Raw genomic sequence first — 19,077 nt, 5'->3', positions numbered from 1 at the left:
AAACAGACAACTAGTAATGTACTCAACATTTCCAAGTAGAAATTAATGTGAATCCTTAAAAGTATGTGAGAGTGTTGGGGGTGAAGGATGGGCATGTGTTTTGTTATACTTGGATTTGTTTTGAATGGAGGTGGATAGGTGGAAACGTTAATGCATCTGATCTGAGTACTTTTTAAGCTAGAGATTTCCCCATCTCTGGATGTTTTTATGCAAAGGTGGATGGCATACTTTTATTATTATGGATGCTGAGTGGAATTTTTAATATTGGGTAGAAAGTTTATCTTGGTGAACTTTTCCAATTCAAATAGTGTGAATTTCCCACTGACAAAAGTGGGAAAGATGAAAAGACAAGCTAATGTAGCAAGGAAAGGGATGCCAGAGACTGCTTTAGAAGGCTCTTGGGGCCTTTCATGTTATTAAAGTTTAAAACAGCATTCAAGATAGAAAAATATGCTCTGGTATGCATGGCAAACCACAGATACCGTACACCATTTTAGATTTCTAGATGTCTTCTAGCTAATTGTGCTTTCATTAAATTAGGCAAATTTCTACTAAAGCTTGTTGGGTTCAAAAGAGAATATAGAAATCAGTAACTTAAGAAATGCTGTGTATTTAAAAAACAACCACCAACAACAACAAAAAAACACCTTATTTTTCCTCAAGTCTTTCCCCTTTTCCACGGCTTCTGTTTTGTCATACAAACTTTTCAACTCCATACAATTTCACTACCTCCCTGAGTTTTCTCTACTGAGGTTAATGTTTTCTTAGAGGTTAATGTTGATGATGTTGTTGTTATGTGCAAGCGAGTCAATTCTGACCCATAGTGACCGTGTATAGGGTTTCCAAGGAGCAGCTGGTAAGCTTGAACCACCAACCTTGCAGTTCAAATGACTTTGCAGTCTGATGCACAAATGACTTTGCAGTCCTGGTGCATTAGCCCACAGTGCCACTGATAGTGATGCCTAAATTGCACAACTCTTAATTCTCCTTCTCCTTAACGTTTTCTGAGCCTTTGATATAGATGACTACCTGTCTTTCTTCCTTTTACTTTTGAAGGTTGTATTCTCTTTTATTATTGTTGTATTATCTTCCCAGCTGTGATTTTCCTTTCTATATATATATTATAGTTATTCTCTAAGCTTTTATCCTTAGGATTTATTTCTCTTCCCTTCTCTTAAGAAATAACGTACACTCTCATAACTCTGTAGTAGAGCCACATCACATGTGTATTTTAAATGACACAAATACAACCGTAGGCACTCAGCCAAAGAAGGACTATGTTTAATAGAAGCAAGTTTAGTAGTGTTGGCAATTCTGTCTGAATGCTATTCATTGAACATATACCCAGAGTAAGCAGGTATGGGACTGGAAACTGTCACTACCTTTCTTTTACTCGGTTTTAGCTTCCACATGCCTCCTGTGTGAGCATCTCAGTGAACTGAGTAAGATTCTAATGTTCCATATTTTTCCCCCATAAGTTCCAGTCAACAGCTTCATCTGGGGCTGAACTCAAAAACTAATGATCTATTGCAATGCTGGAAAAATACCTAGCTTTGCTAATTTATTGAGAGACTGTACCTATCTTGCTACTTTCATTAGGATACTTCTAGGGAAATTTGTTTTGAGGGGAGAGGAGCATCTTTTCTTTTTAATTCAAAGGCTAATTTTAGAGCCCCATATCAGAGTAACATTCAGCTCCATTGTGTACTCCCTTAAAAAATTTCCCCAAATCCTTAAAAAATTTATTTGAATAAATTAGTAAAATGTAGTCTCCAGTAGAACCTGAGTTCCACCTGAAAATTCTGCTTAATAACATCATTCTCAGTGTATCTCAAATTCAGTTCATCTTCTCACACCTCCCAAATCAGCATTTCTTGACTGCCTACGTTCTTAATGGCCTCACCCTTTTCCCAGCTTTCCAGGAGTAAAATTCATACCCTTATCTATTCCACTCCACCTCCCTCACCCAAAAAAAATAAATTGCTTATTAACTTTAGTGTAAACTTAACCAACCTTCATTTTCACTGTTCTCCCAAAAGTGGTCCTCACTGAACTTTACTTTGGTTAAATACCAGCTTTCCTGGCTTATTTCTCACTTCTTCCTGACACAAATCCTGTTTTTCTGTTCAACTGAATGCCTTCTTATCGCTGTCTTTCAGAACTTTCTCCTCTAAAACCCATCTCAGTCTCTAGCCCTTCCTTCTGATCATTGTATCTTTTTCTCATGTCTTTGAATTTCCAATATATGCTGTGCTGTTTACTTTTAATTAGAGTTATTTGTGTTAATGTAATCTGATTGGATTGTAAGGAAGTGTAGATGATGTCTCTTTATTCTGTGATCAGCATTGTAGGAATACTAATAAAAAAAACAAAACACTTGTTTTGTACTTTATTTCATTTTTTGTTACCTTTTCATTAATGATACCTTTCTTCTAGTTCTGTCTTTTAGATTAAACAATTAAATACCAATTAATTAAATTCTGTCTGCTAGGTACTGGTCTAGATGTTTTTTACATATGTAAGGAGGCGTCAAAAAACTTGTGGGAAAATATCATCTTTTCATTCTATTTTTTCACAAACTTTTTGAGGCTCCCTCATATTCTAAAATATTTCCTCATGTTATGTTTGATCCTCGGAGAAACTTGCCAATGTAGACCTTACAGATGCTCCTCAGTGTCCAGATACTCATTAATCTAGAAGAAGCACCAAGAAGCAAAAGTTGACAAATACGAAAATATTCACTAGTTAAGTGATTCCTTGTACAATTAGACTCTACTCATCAGTATTCCTAACAATTGGCTCCAGTGTTATCAGTTCCATCCACCATAGCAACATCTTTCACTATCAGGTTTTTGCCAATACAGTACAGATACAGCATAAATCAAAATAAAATTTCAGATACATATTACAAAAGATCGAAGCCTTTAGGACATATGTCAGAGTGTAAGAGAAAATTACCTGTAAAATCTTTGGTATGAGTATCCAGCTGAATTGTGTGGCGCTGTGGGCTAATGCGTCAGACTGCAAGTCGTTTGAACTACAAGGTCGGTGGTTCAAGCTCACTAGCTGCTCCTTGGAAACCATATACAGGGTCACTATGGGTCAGAAGCAACTCGATGGCATGTAGCAACAACAACAACAAGAAAGGAGCTCTGGTAGCACAGTGGTTACGAATTGGGCTGCTAACCTCAGGGTCAGCAGTTTGAAACTACCAGCTGTTCCGCAGGAGAAAGATGAGGCTTTCTGACCCCGCAAAGATTTACAGCCTCGGAAACCCTGTACAAGGGTCGTTATGAGTCGGATCCGACGCCACAGCACATAACAACAAGAAAGGATGCTGGTATGGCACTGTGGGCTAATGCATCAGAATGCAAAGTCATTTGAACTGCGAGCTCAGTGGTTCAAGCTCACCAGCTACTCCTTGGAAACCCTATACAGGGTCACTATGGGTTGGAATTGACTCGATGGCACTTAACAACAACAACAAGAAAGGATGCTTACTCCTGGGCAGGAACTTCAGAAGAATAGTGTGAGTCATGATTATAAGAGGACACTGAGAAAATAAACTGGTTTTCATAACGTTTAGTTTCAAACTAAATTACAGTAAACCGTTTAGTTTTCTTTATTCAATATACTAGTTATTAAGGACCTCTTTTATCAGCCTTTCATAGCTGTGGTAGAATAAGTTTGTTAGGGTAACTCAAATTTTATCTCCATCTCCATTCTTGTTCCTCACTTTTTTTGGGACATGTGTTTGCATTTCTGATTTTTTCCCTATCGTCTCCTTTTTCTTTTTGGTGTTTTTTTTTTACCCCCTTATTTAGCTTTGATTCACCTTTTTCTTATTACTGTTTTTGTATGTGCCTTTATCAGTTTTCCTATTCACTGTCTTTCTCTCTTCCTTTTTGCCTTATTGCTAGTATCCTAACTTTGAGGCTTGTCCACTATGTACCATCTGGCCCATTTGCTGTACCTTTTAAATCTCATCTGAATTCCAGCACTTTCTGCCTTAGATTCTTTCCCCTACTTTCTCTTGTAATAAAAATATGGTTTTCTAATTTTGCATATTTGTTTCATCCTTTGTTCTGTTGCTCATTCATAGTGTAAAAGTTAGTGTTACCCAGAATCTCTGTGACTATAAAAGCTTTTAATTGCTTAAGACTTATCGTTGAGGTAAGACCTAAACACCCTTCTCTATTCAAAGGAAGCCTTTCTTTCTGCTTTGCCCAGCCCGTTCTGGTATTACACCAGGCTACTTTTTCTTGGCACCTCTTACTGCAGGCCTCAGAGGTCAGTGTACTTGGTTACTGTCTCGCCATCTGCTGCCAACGTTCCTTGATTTATTAATAGATATACACTAATGAAATGTGCTTAGGTATGGAATATGTAATATTGCCATCATAGATACATCTTAAACCTAGCTTTTTTTTTTCTTTTTTTCATAATAATACTGGGAAATCTTGCGGTGGGAAATCCTTTCTATCAGAAATTTAAGGGAATATTTTAGAACTGAGGCTTGGTCTACAGTTCCAGTCAATTTATACTAGTTATTATAGAGTAAGAATAAGTTTAATGTAAATATCAAGGGAAAACGCTTTAGAGACTAACAGATCTTCTCCAAAGAAAATAAAACTTCATAAAATGTTTAGCGGGAAGAAGACAAGTCTTTCTGCTCCCATAAAGATTTACAGCCTCAGGAACCCTTTGAAAGGATCACTATGAGTCGAACCGACTCTACAGCACCTAACAACAACAACAAAATTTTTAAAACATGGCTAAAATTGCTATCTGTGATATGTAATTGGGACATTGTAATCAGAAAATGGAGTGGTTACTTTCATGGATATTCTCAGGTTTTAATGTCTCCTGGCTAGAATAAAATGCAGAATATTCATTCTCTCATATTGATGCATCTTCCTTTCATTATCTTTCTGTGTGGGTTAAAGGTAATGTAGGATATGTTTTTTAATCCTTCTGAAAGGTAATTCTTCATAAATTAGAGTTTTAGTAATCGTGTGTCTGTGATGTGGTGAAAAGTTAAAAAAAAAATAAGCACGTTGGAAAAATGTCTGTCTTCACATCCTCATTAGGAAACTTCTCTTTAATTTTGTAGTCAAATCAGAAAATTAATGCCCGTTGGACCACAGAGGAGCAGCTTCTAGCAGTACAAGGTATATTAAAGATAAGCAGTTCTTGTTGTTAATAATTATTTTTAACTTTTCATGAAAGGGGACTACATAGAGTTCTTCCCCTTTCTTTAGAAATGGGTCAAGAGCTCCTGTGTTCACCGCAAAGCCCAGGTGAACCAGGAATTCTGTGTTGTACTTGAGCCTGTGTGTGGGCCCTGAATATCTCAACCCTAAGTAAAGTGATGGTGATGGAAAGGAAGTCGGTCAGGCTCTCCACGCTTCTGCTACAGCAACCCTGAAACTGGGTTCGTTCTTACCGTGCCACTCATAGTTAAAAGCACAAATGAACTATTATATATTTCTGGTTTCTCCAAATACTCTATATTGTTTCTCTATTTGGTACTAAAAAATAGTAACAATGTGCTTAACTTTCAGGGTATCATTTACTTAAGAAATGTGCTGCTTAAAGCTTAAAATCCTGACTTAGAAACCACAATTTAAATAATATTTATATGTATATATGCAGACATACATGCATGTGTGTGTGTGTGTGTTTAAAGAGAGACGGTTTAAAGTTTTATAATTACATATATGGTGTTTTCAATGCACTATTGAAAGTAAATTATATGGCAGAATACACTTTTTATTATAAGTGTGCATGGACAAATTAGAAGCATAAACTTAGATTGGCTCATTTTTTAATTAAAGAATAGATTGTATATTTTTATTTAACTTTGTGAGTTGCTTTTTTCTTCTTCTCAAGGTAAACTATCTGCAGAACTGATTGTATAATTTAAAGTTTGGTTGACATTTTGTTTCTTCATGGCTGAGCCCATTTTCTTGCTTACGGTTAATAGTTTTTTATCTAGGCTGGCTAGTGTGACAGATTGGAGACAAGTAAGGGTGTGTTTAATCACTCTAGTAGTGAAACATAAGCATATATTTAAAGATATCCTGATGTGCATCAGAGGACATATTTAATTTTTATGCTAGGCAGCCATCATCCAAATATAAGAATGATGTAATTAAAGAGTGATGGATAGATAGATGCTCCTGCAATTTAGTTTATAGGGAAAGTGAAAGCTAATCAGCCACTCTGTTGAGGCTGAGGGCTTACAAGGTGATCTCCACCTTCCCTTTTGGTAGTACCATGTTTCACAGTGAGAAATGTGTGATGCTGTGGAGGCCCGGTGCTGCATGTGCATTGAGCAAGTGGTATTACTCGGCTCCTTAGTGACTTGGCACTAGACTTTAGGAGGTTCAGTGACAGCTTTTCAAAATTAGAAACTGATCGTTTATAATTTGTTTAAACAATAAGGAAGCAATGCTTCCTAGTCACTTAAAACTCTGATGACTTAGAGCTCTAACAGTTACTCTGAGTAGGCATTGCTTTTATTCATATAAAGCGTATGTTTCCCTCGATAGTGTATAGCCTATAATAACTGAACCCTGATTTCCAGTATTCATTTGCTTAAAGGTCAATACATTAATCCTGTACTTATTTCAGTTAAAGGATCTTCTGAGAAAATCGGGGCTGATGTCTTTCTGTCCAGTGTTCTGGATTTGACAGTGTTCAGCAACACTGCTGTAGCTCGTAGTGTCTGTTGAATCTTATGGCTAGATTGGATATATGCAGTGCTGCATTTAGGAGAAACTGCAGTGACAAGGCTTATATTCACATATACAGTTTGATCTGTATATGTGAACAGTATCTCTGCTTATTAATATTAAAATGAAAGCATGGTGTGTTAATAGATACAACCAAACATTTCCTCTGTACTGAGATAGTCAATATCATATTCTTCTGCATGTTTTCAAAGTAACTTTTACATGAATTACACTAATGCAGCAGTTTGTACAGAAATGTGCCTATTCAGGATTTTTAAGGAGCTTTCTTAATTTGTTTATGTCTATTTTTTTTTTATTTTGACAGTTTGGAATTTTTGTTTTCACTCAGGTTTCATGTTATAAATAAATCAGTGTCAAGCTTCAGTGTCCAAAATCATGACTTTAAGAGAATTAAAAAGTGCCGGGTTTTATTTCCTTTACTCACAACATGTCTGTAATACTCAGAATTGTGGCTGACATGATCATATAGAATTGTCACCTGTACTGAGTCTTAAGTGTGTTTAGGGACATAATTATAGCATTAGTTTAAACATGTATCATTTGCTGTACAAAGTTCTCATCTTAAACTACTATTAAATTAGCTTTTTTTTTTTTTTTTTTTGTAGTGACTGTTTTAAAACCAAATCAAAATATGTTAAAATTTCTTGGGTCTTAAATATATATAGAGGAGCTTCAAAAAGTTCATGGAAAAATTCCATTTTCTTTTAGTTTAATTTTTCCCAAAACTTTTTGAAGCTCCCTTGTAATATCCTACCTCACTTTCCTGTGTCATCTATCTATTGCTGTTAACTAAACAATGTATAGAGACCTCTGGTAGTATAGTGGTTATGAATTGGGCTGCTAACCTCAAGGTCAGCAGTTTGAAACTACCAGCTGCTCCATGGGAGAAAGAGGAGGCTTTCTACTCCCTTAAAGATCTACAGCCTTGGAAACTCTGTACAGGGTGGCTATGAGTCGGAACCGACTCCACGGCATACCAACACCACCACCACCACCACCAAGTAATGTATAGTTAAATAAGTTTTCTCTTCATTCTCCCATAATTGGAAGGGGGAAAAAATCATACACAGGCCAAATAGGAATTTTGTGTTTTTGTAATTTATCACCGCATTATGTTAATTTTTGTTCTAGTTATGCTAAAATTTCAACAACATTCAAGAGAACCCAGTAGGGATTTTATAAATGCAGATAATTTAATCCTCTTAAAATGTCTGCTTAGAATATTATTTCTACACTTTCTGTCACCTCTTCCAACTTTAAATACCTAAATTCTCTATTTAATAAATACCATGTCAACACTGAAACCAATCATGCTCTTCACGTATTTGCATTAATGGTGAGCTGTTCTTGTTTGTAGTTTATGGCTTATATATACAAGGGGGCTTCAAAAACTGCAGAGTAAAGTTCCAAATACCTTTTAATTCTACTTTCCCACAAACTTTTTGAAGCCCTCTTCCTTACTCACTGCTTTTAGAAATATACTGTAAAATCATACTTGATTATTTGCATAGCACTCATTTTTTCATTATCAAGAATTAAGAAAGGAACCAGATTCTAGATAATTTTTGTTTTGTTGTGTTTTGTTTTCATGTGAAAGGGAACAATTGGCTATTTTTTTAAAGTAATAATTTTAATGATTGTACAAATCATTGACTTTGTAGTATGTGGCAGGCAGAAACATGGTATAAAATATTTGCCACATTTACTTTAAATATGTTCATTTTATAGTCTTTAAGTACTTAAAATGGGAGAAAGATAAGACTTCCTGCTTCTTTAAAGATTTGCAGCTTTTAAAACCCTACTTAGTGATGTTAGGAGTTTGAATCAACTCAGTGGCAGTGGTTTTTTAGTGCTTAAAAATAAATAAATAAATAAACACCTGTAAGTTTCCCAACTAAAACGTATGTGCTCTTTTAGGATAAACAACAACAAAATGTTCCATTGTAGCCAGATGTCAACTTTAATATTCAATTATTTATATTGCCTGCATTCTCATAAGAAACAGAAAATAACAGCAGTATACTCCAGTTGGCCATGTTTAGAGTTAAATATTACCATCTCTTTTTATAGCTCATATATACATTCCTTTTTAAGATAAAATGATCTTTTAGAAATTGTCTTTTTTCTATTTTCATCTAAGGAGTCCTGGTGTGGTGCTGTGGGTTAATGTGCTGGACTGCAGGGTCACTTTGAATGGCAAGGGCGGCGGTTCAAGCTCACCAGAGCCACTCCTCGGAAACCCTATACAGGGTCATTATAAGTCGGTACCAACTTGATGGCACTTAACAACAGCAGCAATTTTATCTCATACTTTAAAAACACAAAAAGACTAGAAAGGTTCATAAAGCAGAAGAAAAAATAGATTTTCAGTTAAAACAGATTGTAGCACAAGACATGAAGTGTCAAAGAAAGTGGAGCTAGGATATTCATGCCTTTGCATTGAATTGGCATCAGTTTGCTTTAGAGTGTTTATTTATAAGAGATACATCAGAGTAGAAGTCTAAAGGTATTGTTAGCCCTTTGGGACTCTTCAAATAATTCGTGACTCAGTATTTCCACCATTTTTATGATGGAATTTAAACTATGACCAGGAAGATGGGGTGTATGACCTGAAAGGGAGAGGAGAGACATAAGAAGGAGGATGTGTGGCTTTGACATTAGCCCCCAACCAATGTTTGTAATGCACCATTCACTGTCCCACCCCACCCCACCACCCCCCCCCCCCCCCCACCCCCGCTGTATAGCTGTCTTCCACCTTCATTCACTCCCAGTTCTTGAAGAGATTTACAAGAAATGGAAAGAAGTATGTGTTTCCAAATGGTTTGGGTTAAACATTTATTCTTTACTGACAAAAAACAACCACATTCCTGCAGTTTCTAGATGTCAATATTTCTCAAAAACATTATCATTCTAATTACATGCTCACTCTTAGAAATTTTGCAATAAAATGCAGGAAAAAATAGCCCCTGAAATTACACAATCCAGAAGCAGCTTGCCACTGTTAATGGTTTGGCTTTTTTTTTTTTTTTTTTAATCTAAAATCAGATTTAAAGATAATATTTTAAACATACCAAAATCAGTTATTTATATTACTTATTATAATACTAATAATTTTTAAATTCTATGATTTCACATCCAGACTTATGAGTGTGCCTAAAATTGCCATCTTACTGGTCAAAACTAAAAAAATCAGAATGGATGTTTCTGTATTAGGTAATGTAGACTTTCATAAAATGTAATATCCAAATGAATTATATTTTTATGTTAATACTCAAAACAAAATTTTGAAAATACATATATTCAAGATTAAGAGGTATATTGTCTGCCACAGAGTAGAAAGCCAAGTTGTTTCATTGACTGAAGAAAAAAAAAGCAGCTTTTCCTGACGATTTGCTTCGTATGTTACTGTGGTTAAGTGCCGTGGAGTTGGTTCTGACTCATAGCGACCCTGTTTAGAGTTCCTGAGGCTTTACATCTTTGTGGGAGCAGAAAGCCTCATCTTTCTCCCATGGAGAAGCTGGTGGCCTCAAACCTTGGACCTCATGGCTCACAATCCAGTGCTTATCTTACAGGGCCACTGTGCTCCCTTGCTTCTTAAAGGATTCTCTAAATTTCTCTTCTAGTGATCCTTGAACTAACCTCTTGCCCTGAAGTTTAAATAATTTAGCGACTATGGCGTGATTGCGTCAGCCTTTTTTACATCTTCTTCAAATAAGAAAGTCATCATTTTATTTAACTCCCTTAATAATAAAGCAGGCAGATTGCCTTGGTTATTATCCACTATGGGAAAAGGATGGACTACCCTTCCTTCTAGACACAGATTGGAAACTAAGGCAGTGCTTATGCCGTATGTTGTTAAAATTCTTTGTTCCTCAGCACTATCCCCAGCTAGATTGGCCTTCCAGATCACAGCTGGGGATCCATTCTAAATGGAGCCAAATTATTAAGGCTTTTCTTCAGTCTTTGACTGGCTTACCTGGTTGCCTGCCAGCTGCAGTTCAGAATTCTACCTGTTAAGCAAAGCTTGCTGTTGAGTAGCATTGGGAATGTGAAAATAGTAAAGAAGTGAGTTATATGTGCCAGTGTTGTGGTTTCAGGAATATTTGGGAAGAAACTAGAATAAAGCCTTACAAGAAATAAAACTCAATCCTTTTTCCTGAGTTTGCCCTGTTTACTCAGCACTGTAGTAATGTGGTGCTGATTTGTGTTCCATAGGCCAGTACTTCCCAACCCTGTTCTCATCATGGCACACAGAGATAATTAGGAAATTTGTCACAACACACTGGACAAACAGGTAAGGGTGCTCTTGACCAGAGGAGCCTGCCCCACTATCTTGTGGGCTAGGGGATTAGTACTTGGCACACTTATTCTCAACACACTATTTGGGTGGGATCATCATCCTGAATACAGAAGTCTGTGATTTGAGGTGTAATATTTTGCAAAGTAGATAATATAAGACTAACATGTTTATGTGTCAGTAAACATACAGACATTTATATTAGAACCTCAGTAACTTTTGAAAAAAGTCCTTGACATTCAAGGTCTCTGGAAAAACTAAAGCTGCTATAGAAAGTAGCTGTGGATTAGAGTTTGTAACTTTGAAAATGTAATGTTGGTGACAAGGTAACATCCAGTAAGCAAAAGAAAATAAAGATGTGAAAGGTCAAAAGAAATAGAGTAAGAAGAACTATTTAATTGTTTTGTTTTGTTTTGTAATAAAGATGTGAAAGGTCAAAAGAAATAGAGTAAGAAGAACTATTTAAGAGAATCAAACTTGGGGACAATTTAGTGGTGGTTGTTTGTTGTTAAGTTCCAGCGAGTCAATTCTGACCCATAGTGACCCTTTATAGGGTTTCTGAGAAGTGGCTGGTGAGCTAGAACTGCTGACCTTGCAGTTCAAACCTACTTTGCAGTCAGGAGCATTAACCCACAGCACCACACCAGGACTCCCAGTTTAGTGGTAGGTTTACATTATGTTTTGCTAAACAAATAGATGTTCTGAGGATTGTAATATCTTCAGGTTTACAGAGTCAGAATTAGTCCTAATGTAATCTTGCTTGGATACAGAAGGTAAAATCCTGCATTTACATAATATTTTCATTTCTAACCTCATGGTCATCAAATTGGGACATTTAGAATAAGCACTGGACTGCTAACCATAAGGTTGGCTGTTCAAACCCACCAGCCTCTCTCAGAAACCCTAAACAGGGTCACTGAGTCAGAAGTGACTCAATGGCACACAACAAAAAGATGTAAATTAAGTACTTGTAAAGTTAGTACATGGACATCCCTGTTGAGTATTGTTGGTTTTGACTCATGGCAACCCTGTGTACGGTTTCCCAGGAGTAAGTAATGGGCTTGAAATGCAGATTGTATGGTTCATAGTCCAGTGCTGATCCTACAGAGCCACACCAGGGATCCATAGCTATACATACATACATACATAACAATGAAGGTTGGGATTAATTTTTCTCCATTAAGTTCCCTTAGCAATGCCCAAAATCAATTGTTCATATTTTCATGGGTTTCCGTCTGCCCTCTATTGTGTTCCTTTGATCCTTTGCTCTAAGATATCCTTATGCCCATCACATTTGCTTGATCACTGCACCTTTAGTGTAGATCTTGAATTCAGATAGAGTAAATCCTCCAGCATTGTTCTGTTTCAAAATAGTTTTGGTTAATTTAGATGCTTTGCAGTCTTTACAAAATATTCATTTATTTATGTCTTCTTTAATTTCTTTCAGTAATGGTTTATAATTTTCACTATATAGCTCTTAAGCATATTTTGTTAAATAAATCCCTAAGTATTTCAGGTTTGCTGATGTCATTATATATGGGCTATATTGTTTCTATCTCTTGAGTGTTTATTACTATTATTTAAAGTACAACTGGCATTTATATATTAACTTGTGAGCTTACTAAACTCAATACTAGTCATTTTTATGTTAAGTTTTCCAGCAATGACCCATAGTTAATTGTGTATTCTGAAAATAAAGACGATTTTTCTTCTTCTTTAAAAAAAAAAAAAAAAAAAATAGTTCACAGACAAGAGTGCTGTGTCTGGTATCTAATTAGTCATTATTCTTCAATGAAATGATCAGATTATACTTTTAGAAATGACACTGAAACTCAACTGTTTTAATAAAGTTGCTTTTTCCAAAGTTTAGGTAGTAGAGGAGTATTTGAGTATGTAACAATGACTTCAACTGTGAAATAAACCCAGGTTTTTATTTCCAAATAAGCCCTCCATTGAACCTCATCGCCATTATAATGCAGACTTAACTGTGACATTCAAATATATTTTAAGAAAATAAAATTCATCTATGTTGATAAACGTTGTAAACTTAAGCCTCAGCATGATTATTGCTTTGTTATCATGTATATGCATCTATAGACCCCTTTGAGAACAGAGCCAGTGACCATAGTTTATCAACCCCAAGCTACATTAGCAATGGGATATGGTAATAGAATAGGATATTAGTGTCAGACCTGCCAACCAAAATTCTCGAAGATCCAGAACCTTCTCCAAAGACTCAAGCCCAGCTTGTAGAATATAGCCAGTGATACTTATTCCTGTTTTTCAATATAAGGACAGAATTTAAAAATGGGAATTAGGTCACGATGTGTTGGGGCTTTAAGGTAATAGATATTTTGTACCATTTGTTATCATTTGAGAATATATCTAGCATTTCTGCTGGAATATTAACATATTATCCCTTCATATGTAGAAACATTTGTATGTATATACAAACGAAACCCGTTTCTTTCGGCTTAGATTGAATTACAGACTTTAATACATAAGCATCAGTGTTTTTTCTCTCTCTATTCTGTCATTAATGAGGTACTGAGTATGATACTTCAAAAAGTAGTTATCAGATTATAAAACAAAGTTTCTGACAGCTTTCTATTTTGAGCAAAGTGCATCTTTTTCTAAAATGAATGAGTAAACATCTTAGAATTTTCTAAGAACAAATTATTATCTGATTATATAAATCATTTTAAATTCTGTGAAATAATTGGTAATCTAAAGTTCGTAAATCAAGTATTCTTCTTCATCATAATAAAACGTCCTTAGTGACAAAGTAGGTTTTCACACTGTACAGCCCTTTGAAGTTTAAGGTAATAATAATGAGCAGAACAAGTGCTCTGCAAGTAGCCATTACCATAATCTTATTCTTCAGGCTGAAAATCACAGCTAAGAATCCTTAGTATATATAGTCTTTAGAACTGTTAGAAAAATTCAAATCCAACTCTGAATGTTTTCTAGTGTTTTTTGTCCCTCCGATTGTGACGATTCTCTTGCTTATGATGTCTCAATCATTACCTCTTTTCTATTCCTGGTAACCTGATGGAATAGGCAAGTAATCATGTTGAAGTTAGCACCAAAACCGAAACTAAATTGCCTTCCTTAATGGGGAACCCTGAGGCTGCTCACTCAGTCCATTGAGGGGATAAAAGAAACAGTGCATTCCCATCCAGTGTTGTTTACAAACGGTGTTGCTCAAATTTAGGTGACTGGCTACTAGGGAAATAAATGAATGTGGAATTGAGGATGGAACAAAGAATTCAATGCTTTACAATAATGGACTGTATTTGAGAGTTCAAGAAAGGATTGGAGAAAATTACTGAGTATGTAAAAACTGGTAAGTTTCTGATTGTTTAGTTGACGGCAAGTGACTGTCTCGATGAAATAAATGATAATTGATAGTTTTCATCTCTTGACCCGGCTGTCACAGCCTCTATCTCAGAGTTGAGAAATGAGCAGAGTTGATCAAAAAGGATATTCATTGCTGGTATCTTTTGTGTGTGCATGATGTATAGTACACACAGCTCTCCTTATTGACCCTTCACAGGTGTATTATTTACTTTGCCTTCCAGGTGTCCGAAAATATGGTAAAGATTTTCAAGCTATTGCAGATGTAATTGGCAACAAGACTGTTGGCCAAGTGAAGAACTTCTTTGTAAACTACAGGCGTCGGTTTAACTTAGAGGAGGTATTGCAGGAGTGGGAAGCAGAACAAGGAACCCAGGCTTCTAATGGTGATGCTTCTACTTTAGGGGAGGAGACAAAAAGTGCTTCTAATGTGCCATCAGGGAAGAGCACTGATGAAGAAGAGGAGGTGTGTTTGTGTATGGATTTGAGTTAATATGAGATGAGGAATCACCATTTTGTGTGGTGTTCTGTAAGGTTAATCCACCAGAGGACTAGCTAAATGAGCGTGAAAGGTTGACAATACACTTACCTCAGTGGTGCATTTCTTGTCACTCTTAAGTCATAATGACATGTTAAGTTCTGATCCTGGAAGAATGGAGAGTGTATTGTTCTTTCATAGTCTTATTTTTCTATTTCCAATATTAAGCTGTTTACTAATAAGATGCCTGTTTGGTAGCTTCATTGCTTTTTTTTTTTTTTTCCCTCCCCTTCAGTTTTTGTTGTTTTTTTGTTTTGTTTTGTTTTGTTTTGTTTAAAATAAAAGAAGCTTGTACTTCCAATAAACACTGTGTTATGTTTTGGTTTTGTTTGATTTTCCTGTGACAGCCCAAACTATATTGTATTGAGTTCATTAAGAACCCTCGTCTCATAAGTGTATTTTTGTTTTCTCACCTCTAGGCACATACCCCACAGGCTCCTCGGACTTTGGGTCCATCACCTCCTGCCCCATCATCCACTCCAACACCAACTGCCCCCATTGCCACTCTGAACCAGCCTCCACCACTTCTTCGTCCAACACTGCCTGCTGCCCCTGCCCTTCACCGGCAGCCTCCTCCACTCCAGCAACAGGCTCGGTTCATTCAGCCCCGGCCAACGTTAAATCAGCCTCCACCACCTCTCATCCGCCCTGCTAATTCTATGCCACCCCGTCTAAACCCAAGACCAGTGTTGTCCACAGTTGGTGGTCAACAGCCACCATCGCTTATTGGAATTCAGACAGATTCACAGTCCTCACTGCACTAAAGCTGAACTGGACAGAGCTGCAGTAACTCTTCACCTGTCATTATTACGCCAGTTCTCATTGGACTGATGTTAAGGAGAAAAGAATAATCCTTCCTAGCTACTGAGGCTGCGAACTCGTTCTATGGACGTGGAATAGCATAAGTGGACGTCTAAGAATGTTTCCATTCACTAAACTAAAATGTTATACAACAAAAAGCCTCCAGGTAGCCTCCTTTCTAGAGTATATATATATGCTCAACGATGTGATCTCATAAATGGGGAAAAAATGATTAAGTATTCTATTCAAGGTTTTGTTGTTGTTGTTTTGTTTTTACTATATTTATTTTATTGAAGTTCTTCATATTCCAGCCTCTTCATAGTCTGGGCTCTTAGTACAGGAATATTGATTTAGGATTGTGAAAACTCCTTAAGTTTCTTAACTTAAGGATGTTTGACTTTTTTTTTCTTTAACTTAATTTTTTTTTTTTTTTAAATAAACATTTTCCTATGTTAGGAGTGCAAGACTAAGTAGCCTGCATTTCAGATATTGATGTGTTGATTTAATGCATATTTAAGAAATTATATAGCTGCATATCCCTTTTTTCAAAAGATGTTGCTTTTTTTTCCAAAGGGATTTTAGTAAATTCCTTTTTAAAAAAAAAAAGCAATTTAATCAATTGCAAAGCAATTATATGAAATCACAAAGAATGTACTGAACCTTCTAACCCTTTAACATACAATTAAGGGTCTAGTGCAGAGTCCTTATTTAAAGGCCATTAGCCTGTCATCTATCAGTAATCAGAGGATTGGAATAATAATTTTACATACAGATGAGAACTTAATTTGTTCAAGTACAATGAATGTCTTTCATTTAAATTCCTTGGAAATGGAGTTAAATTCGTTTTTTGTTTTGATGTTTTTAAATGATATGTGCTTTTTTAACTAGTAGTTGCCTACACTTGGGAACTTTAGAAGAGAATTATATTTTGTCATTTATGTGGACATGGTGACTATGAAAGCATTTATTTGCAATACCCTTTTTATGTTTTGGTTTTTCTGAACTTAATATCACCTTCATACTAATTAATATGGTCTGCGCTTGATGTAAAAGATGTTTTCTTGATGAATCTCTGTTGTACTGTTTGGATGCATTTGTGTATTCCTTGCAGCCGACCTGTACTCGTGAGTTTGGTTTAAAAGGTTAACTCATCAACATTATTTCATAAAATAAAATTAAGAATTTGTTCTGTGTTTAAAATGTATCAGTATATTGTCACAACTGTGCTGTTAACTAAAATGCTAAGAGATCCCTTTTTATAAAAACAAAGTATTTCAAGCCTTCTCAATTCAACACATAATCATTAAGCACCTATGAAGAATATGTTACATGTGACAGTATTTCAGCAGTGTATTACCAATACTTCTTATCCAACAATTGAATATTGGAGTCATGACTTGTACAAGGGGATAGATCCCTTAGGTGGCTATACTAACGGAACATAAGGCTAGATGTGTTAGCATGTTCACATGCTCATTACATGTAGAACTACTTCACAACAGGTTCAGCATCTAAGGACTTTGCTTTGAGAAGTTGTATTTTCCCCAAAACATTCGAAAAAAATAATCCCTGCCATCGTCTCTAAAGAGAGAGAAAATGAATTCCTGAATTAGTTTTTCTTCTGAAATTTAGACCAGTTTTTTGCATCAGGACATTAAGTTCTGTCATAATGTAAAAATCATTCTCCAGAATGGGTCCCTTCTTTATCATTGGATCATCTCCAATAGTTCCTGCTCTTGGACTGTAACCAGATAAAATCTAACTGATTAAAAATTCTGAGTATTCAAGAAGTTTTACTTCAAAAGCCATGGAGTGGGGGCAGTGATTGATCTTAAAAGAAAATATCTAAAGCATTTTTTTAAGTAGTTAAATCTTGCATATGTGCATATTATACCTTTACCTTTATCTCTGCTTTTATTGTCTTGTCTCTTGTCAGTAGACCTTCAGTATACAGCATGTGGCATATGTCAGTCAAGTTGGTCAGCCCTAACATCTGTCCAGCTGTCCAGTATATTGTGATTTCATTTAAAATATGTTCTATCCCAGACATGGGCCCAGGTGCTGTATCTGAGGGAATCGCTGTAATTTGATTTACGTACAATAGAGCACACAGAAAAATCTTAGCTTCATTAGTAATATGATACATGTATATAGTGAGATGTCTTTATTGTGTGCTTTGCATATTTTGTAAATATTTTGCACGTCATTTTTTTTTGTTTGTTTCAGCAGTGTTTGGCCTGGAAGAGTGATATGCTTGCTGCTTAATCAAAGGATTAAAGATTTAAAGATGTCTATGTCTTCTATTTTTATATAATTTCATGTTGTATGAGGAATTTAGGACCTCTTTACTGTGAAATTCTAAATACTGATTTTTTATATAAAAAAACAAAACCTAGAAATCTCTTAATTGATCATTTTCATTAATTTCAGGGTTATTTGAAAAAAACCCAAGTGTTTTTTGTTTTGTTTTTATTACATAACTAAAAATAAATCATACTGTTAGTACATCTGGTAAATTTAATGAAAAATATTCTGTATAATTTAATTCAAATGTAATAAGGATGGAGGTAAAGGTAAGTTATTATCAAGACTTGTCCCATGTAAGTTTGTAATTAAGTGAGTAAAATAGAATGTAAAATAAAGATTAAAGAATGTAAAATTGTCTTATATAGGCCTACATTCTTTTTAGAAATAAGATGTAAGGCAGAGCAAAAGGACAGCATTTGTCCCAAAACAAAGCTCAGAAGATAGGGGGAGGAGGAGACAGGAAAGAAAGATTCATGGACAGCTGGAGCCCAGAGAAAGTGGGAAGAATGTTGTTACTTGGAGAGAATTGCAACTAACGTCAAGAACCAAAATGTGTAAAAAATTGTTGAATGAAAATTGTAAACCCAAACCATGCTTTTAAAAAATATTCATAATAGATGTAGAAAGCAAGCAAAGAAAGTGACAAATCATGATTTAAAAAAAAATAATAATGCAAGTACTGTGGTTAAAGTACCGAGTTTCGTTAATCAGTTATATATTTTAGTGTTCCTGATATGGCATTGTGGGGTAAGTACTGGACTGCAAGGGCAGTTTGGACCTCAAGTCCAGTGGTTGAAACTCACTAGCTGATTTTCGAAAACCCTATGCAGCCTTACTATGAGTCAGAACCAACTCGGCACCTAACAACTGCAATTATCAAAAGAATATTACCCATAAATATTAAGTTGCTGATAAGTACTGCTGAGTCGGTACCAACTCAGTGACCCTATACAGAACAGAACGAAACACTGCCTGTTCAAGGGCCAACCTCACAATTGTTGCCACCCTTGAGTCCATTG

General features: G+C 35.6%; 1 protein-coding gene across 3 annotated transcripts in view; it reads left to right on the top strand.

The window, feature by feature from the left end:
• Window positions 1–18,410, top strand: part of RCOR3 (REST corepressor 3) — a 77,862-nt gene extending 59,452 nt beyond the window's left edge. The window contains exons 10-12 of one of the 3 annotated variants that reach the window (XM_006834033.1): window positions 5,114–5,171; window positions 14,637–14,878; window positions 15,370–18,410. In XM_006834033.1, the coding sequence (XP_006834096.1) occupies window positions 5,114–5,171; window positions 14,637–14,878; window positions 15,370–15,714 (645 nt within the window). In that variant the 3' untranslated portion in view covers window positions 15,715–18,410. The remainder of the gene's footprint in view (window positions 1–5,113; window positions 5,172–14,636; window positions 14,879–15,369) is intronic. The other 2 variants (XM_006834034.1, XM_006834035.1) reach the window with 2 other exon arrangements.
• The last annotated feature ends 667 nt before the right edge of the window (window positions 18,411–19,077 follow it).

This window comes from Chrysochloris asiatica, unplaced genomic scaffold (assembly GCF_000296735.1).
Source record: "Chrysochloris asiatica unplaced genomic scaffold, ChrAsi1.0 scaffold00009, whole genome shotgun sequence".
Classification (NCBI taxonomy): Eukaryota; Metazoa; Chordata; class Mammalia; order Afrosoricida; family Chrysochloridae; genus Chrysochloris; species Chrysochloris asiatica.
This window is presented reverse-complemented; position numbering and strand designations above follow the sequence as displayed.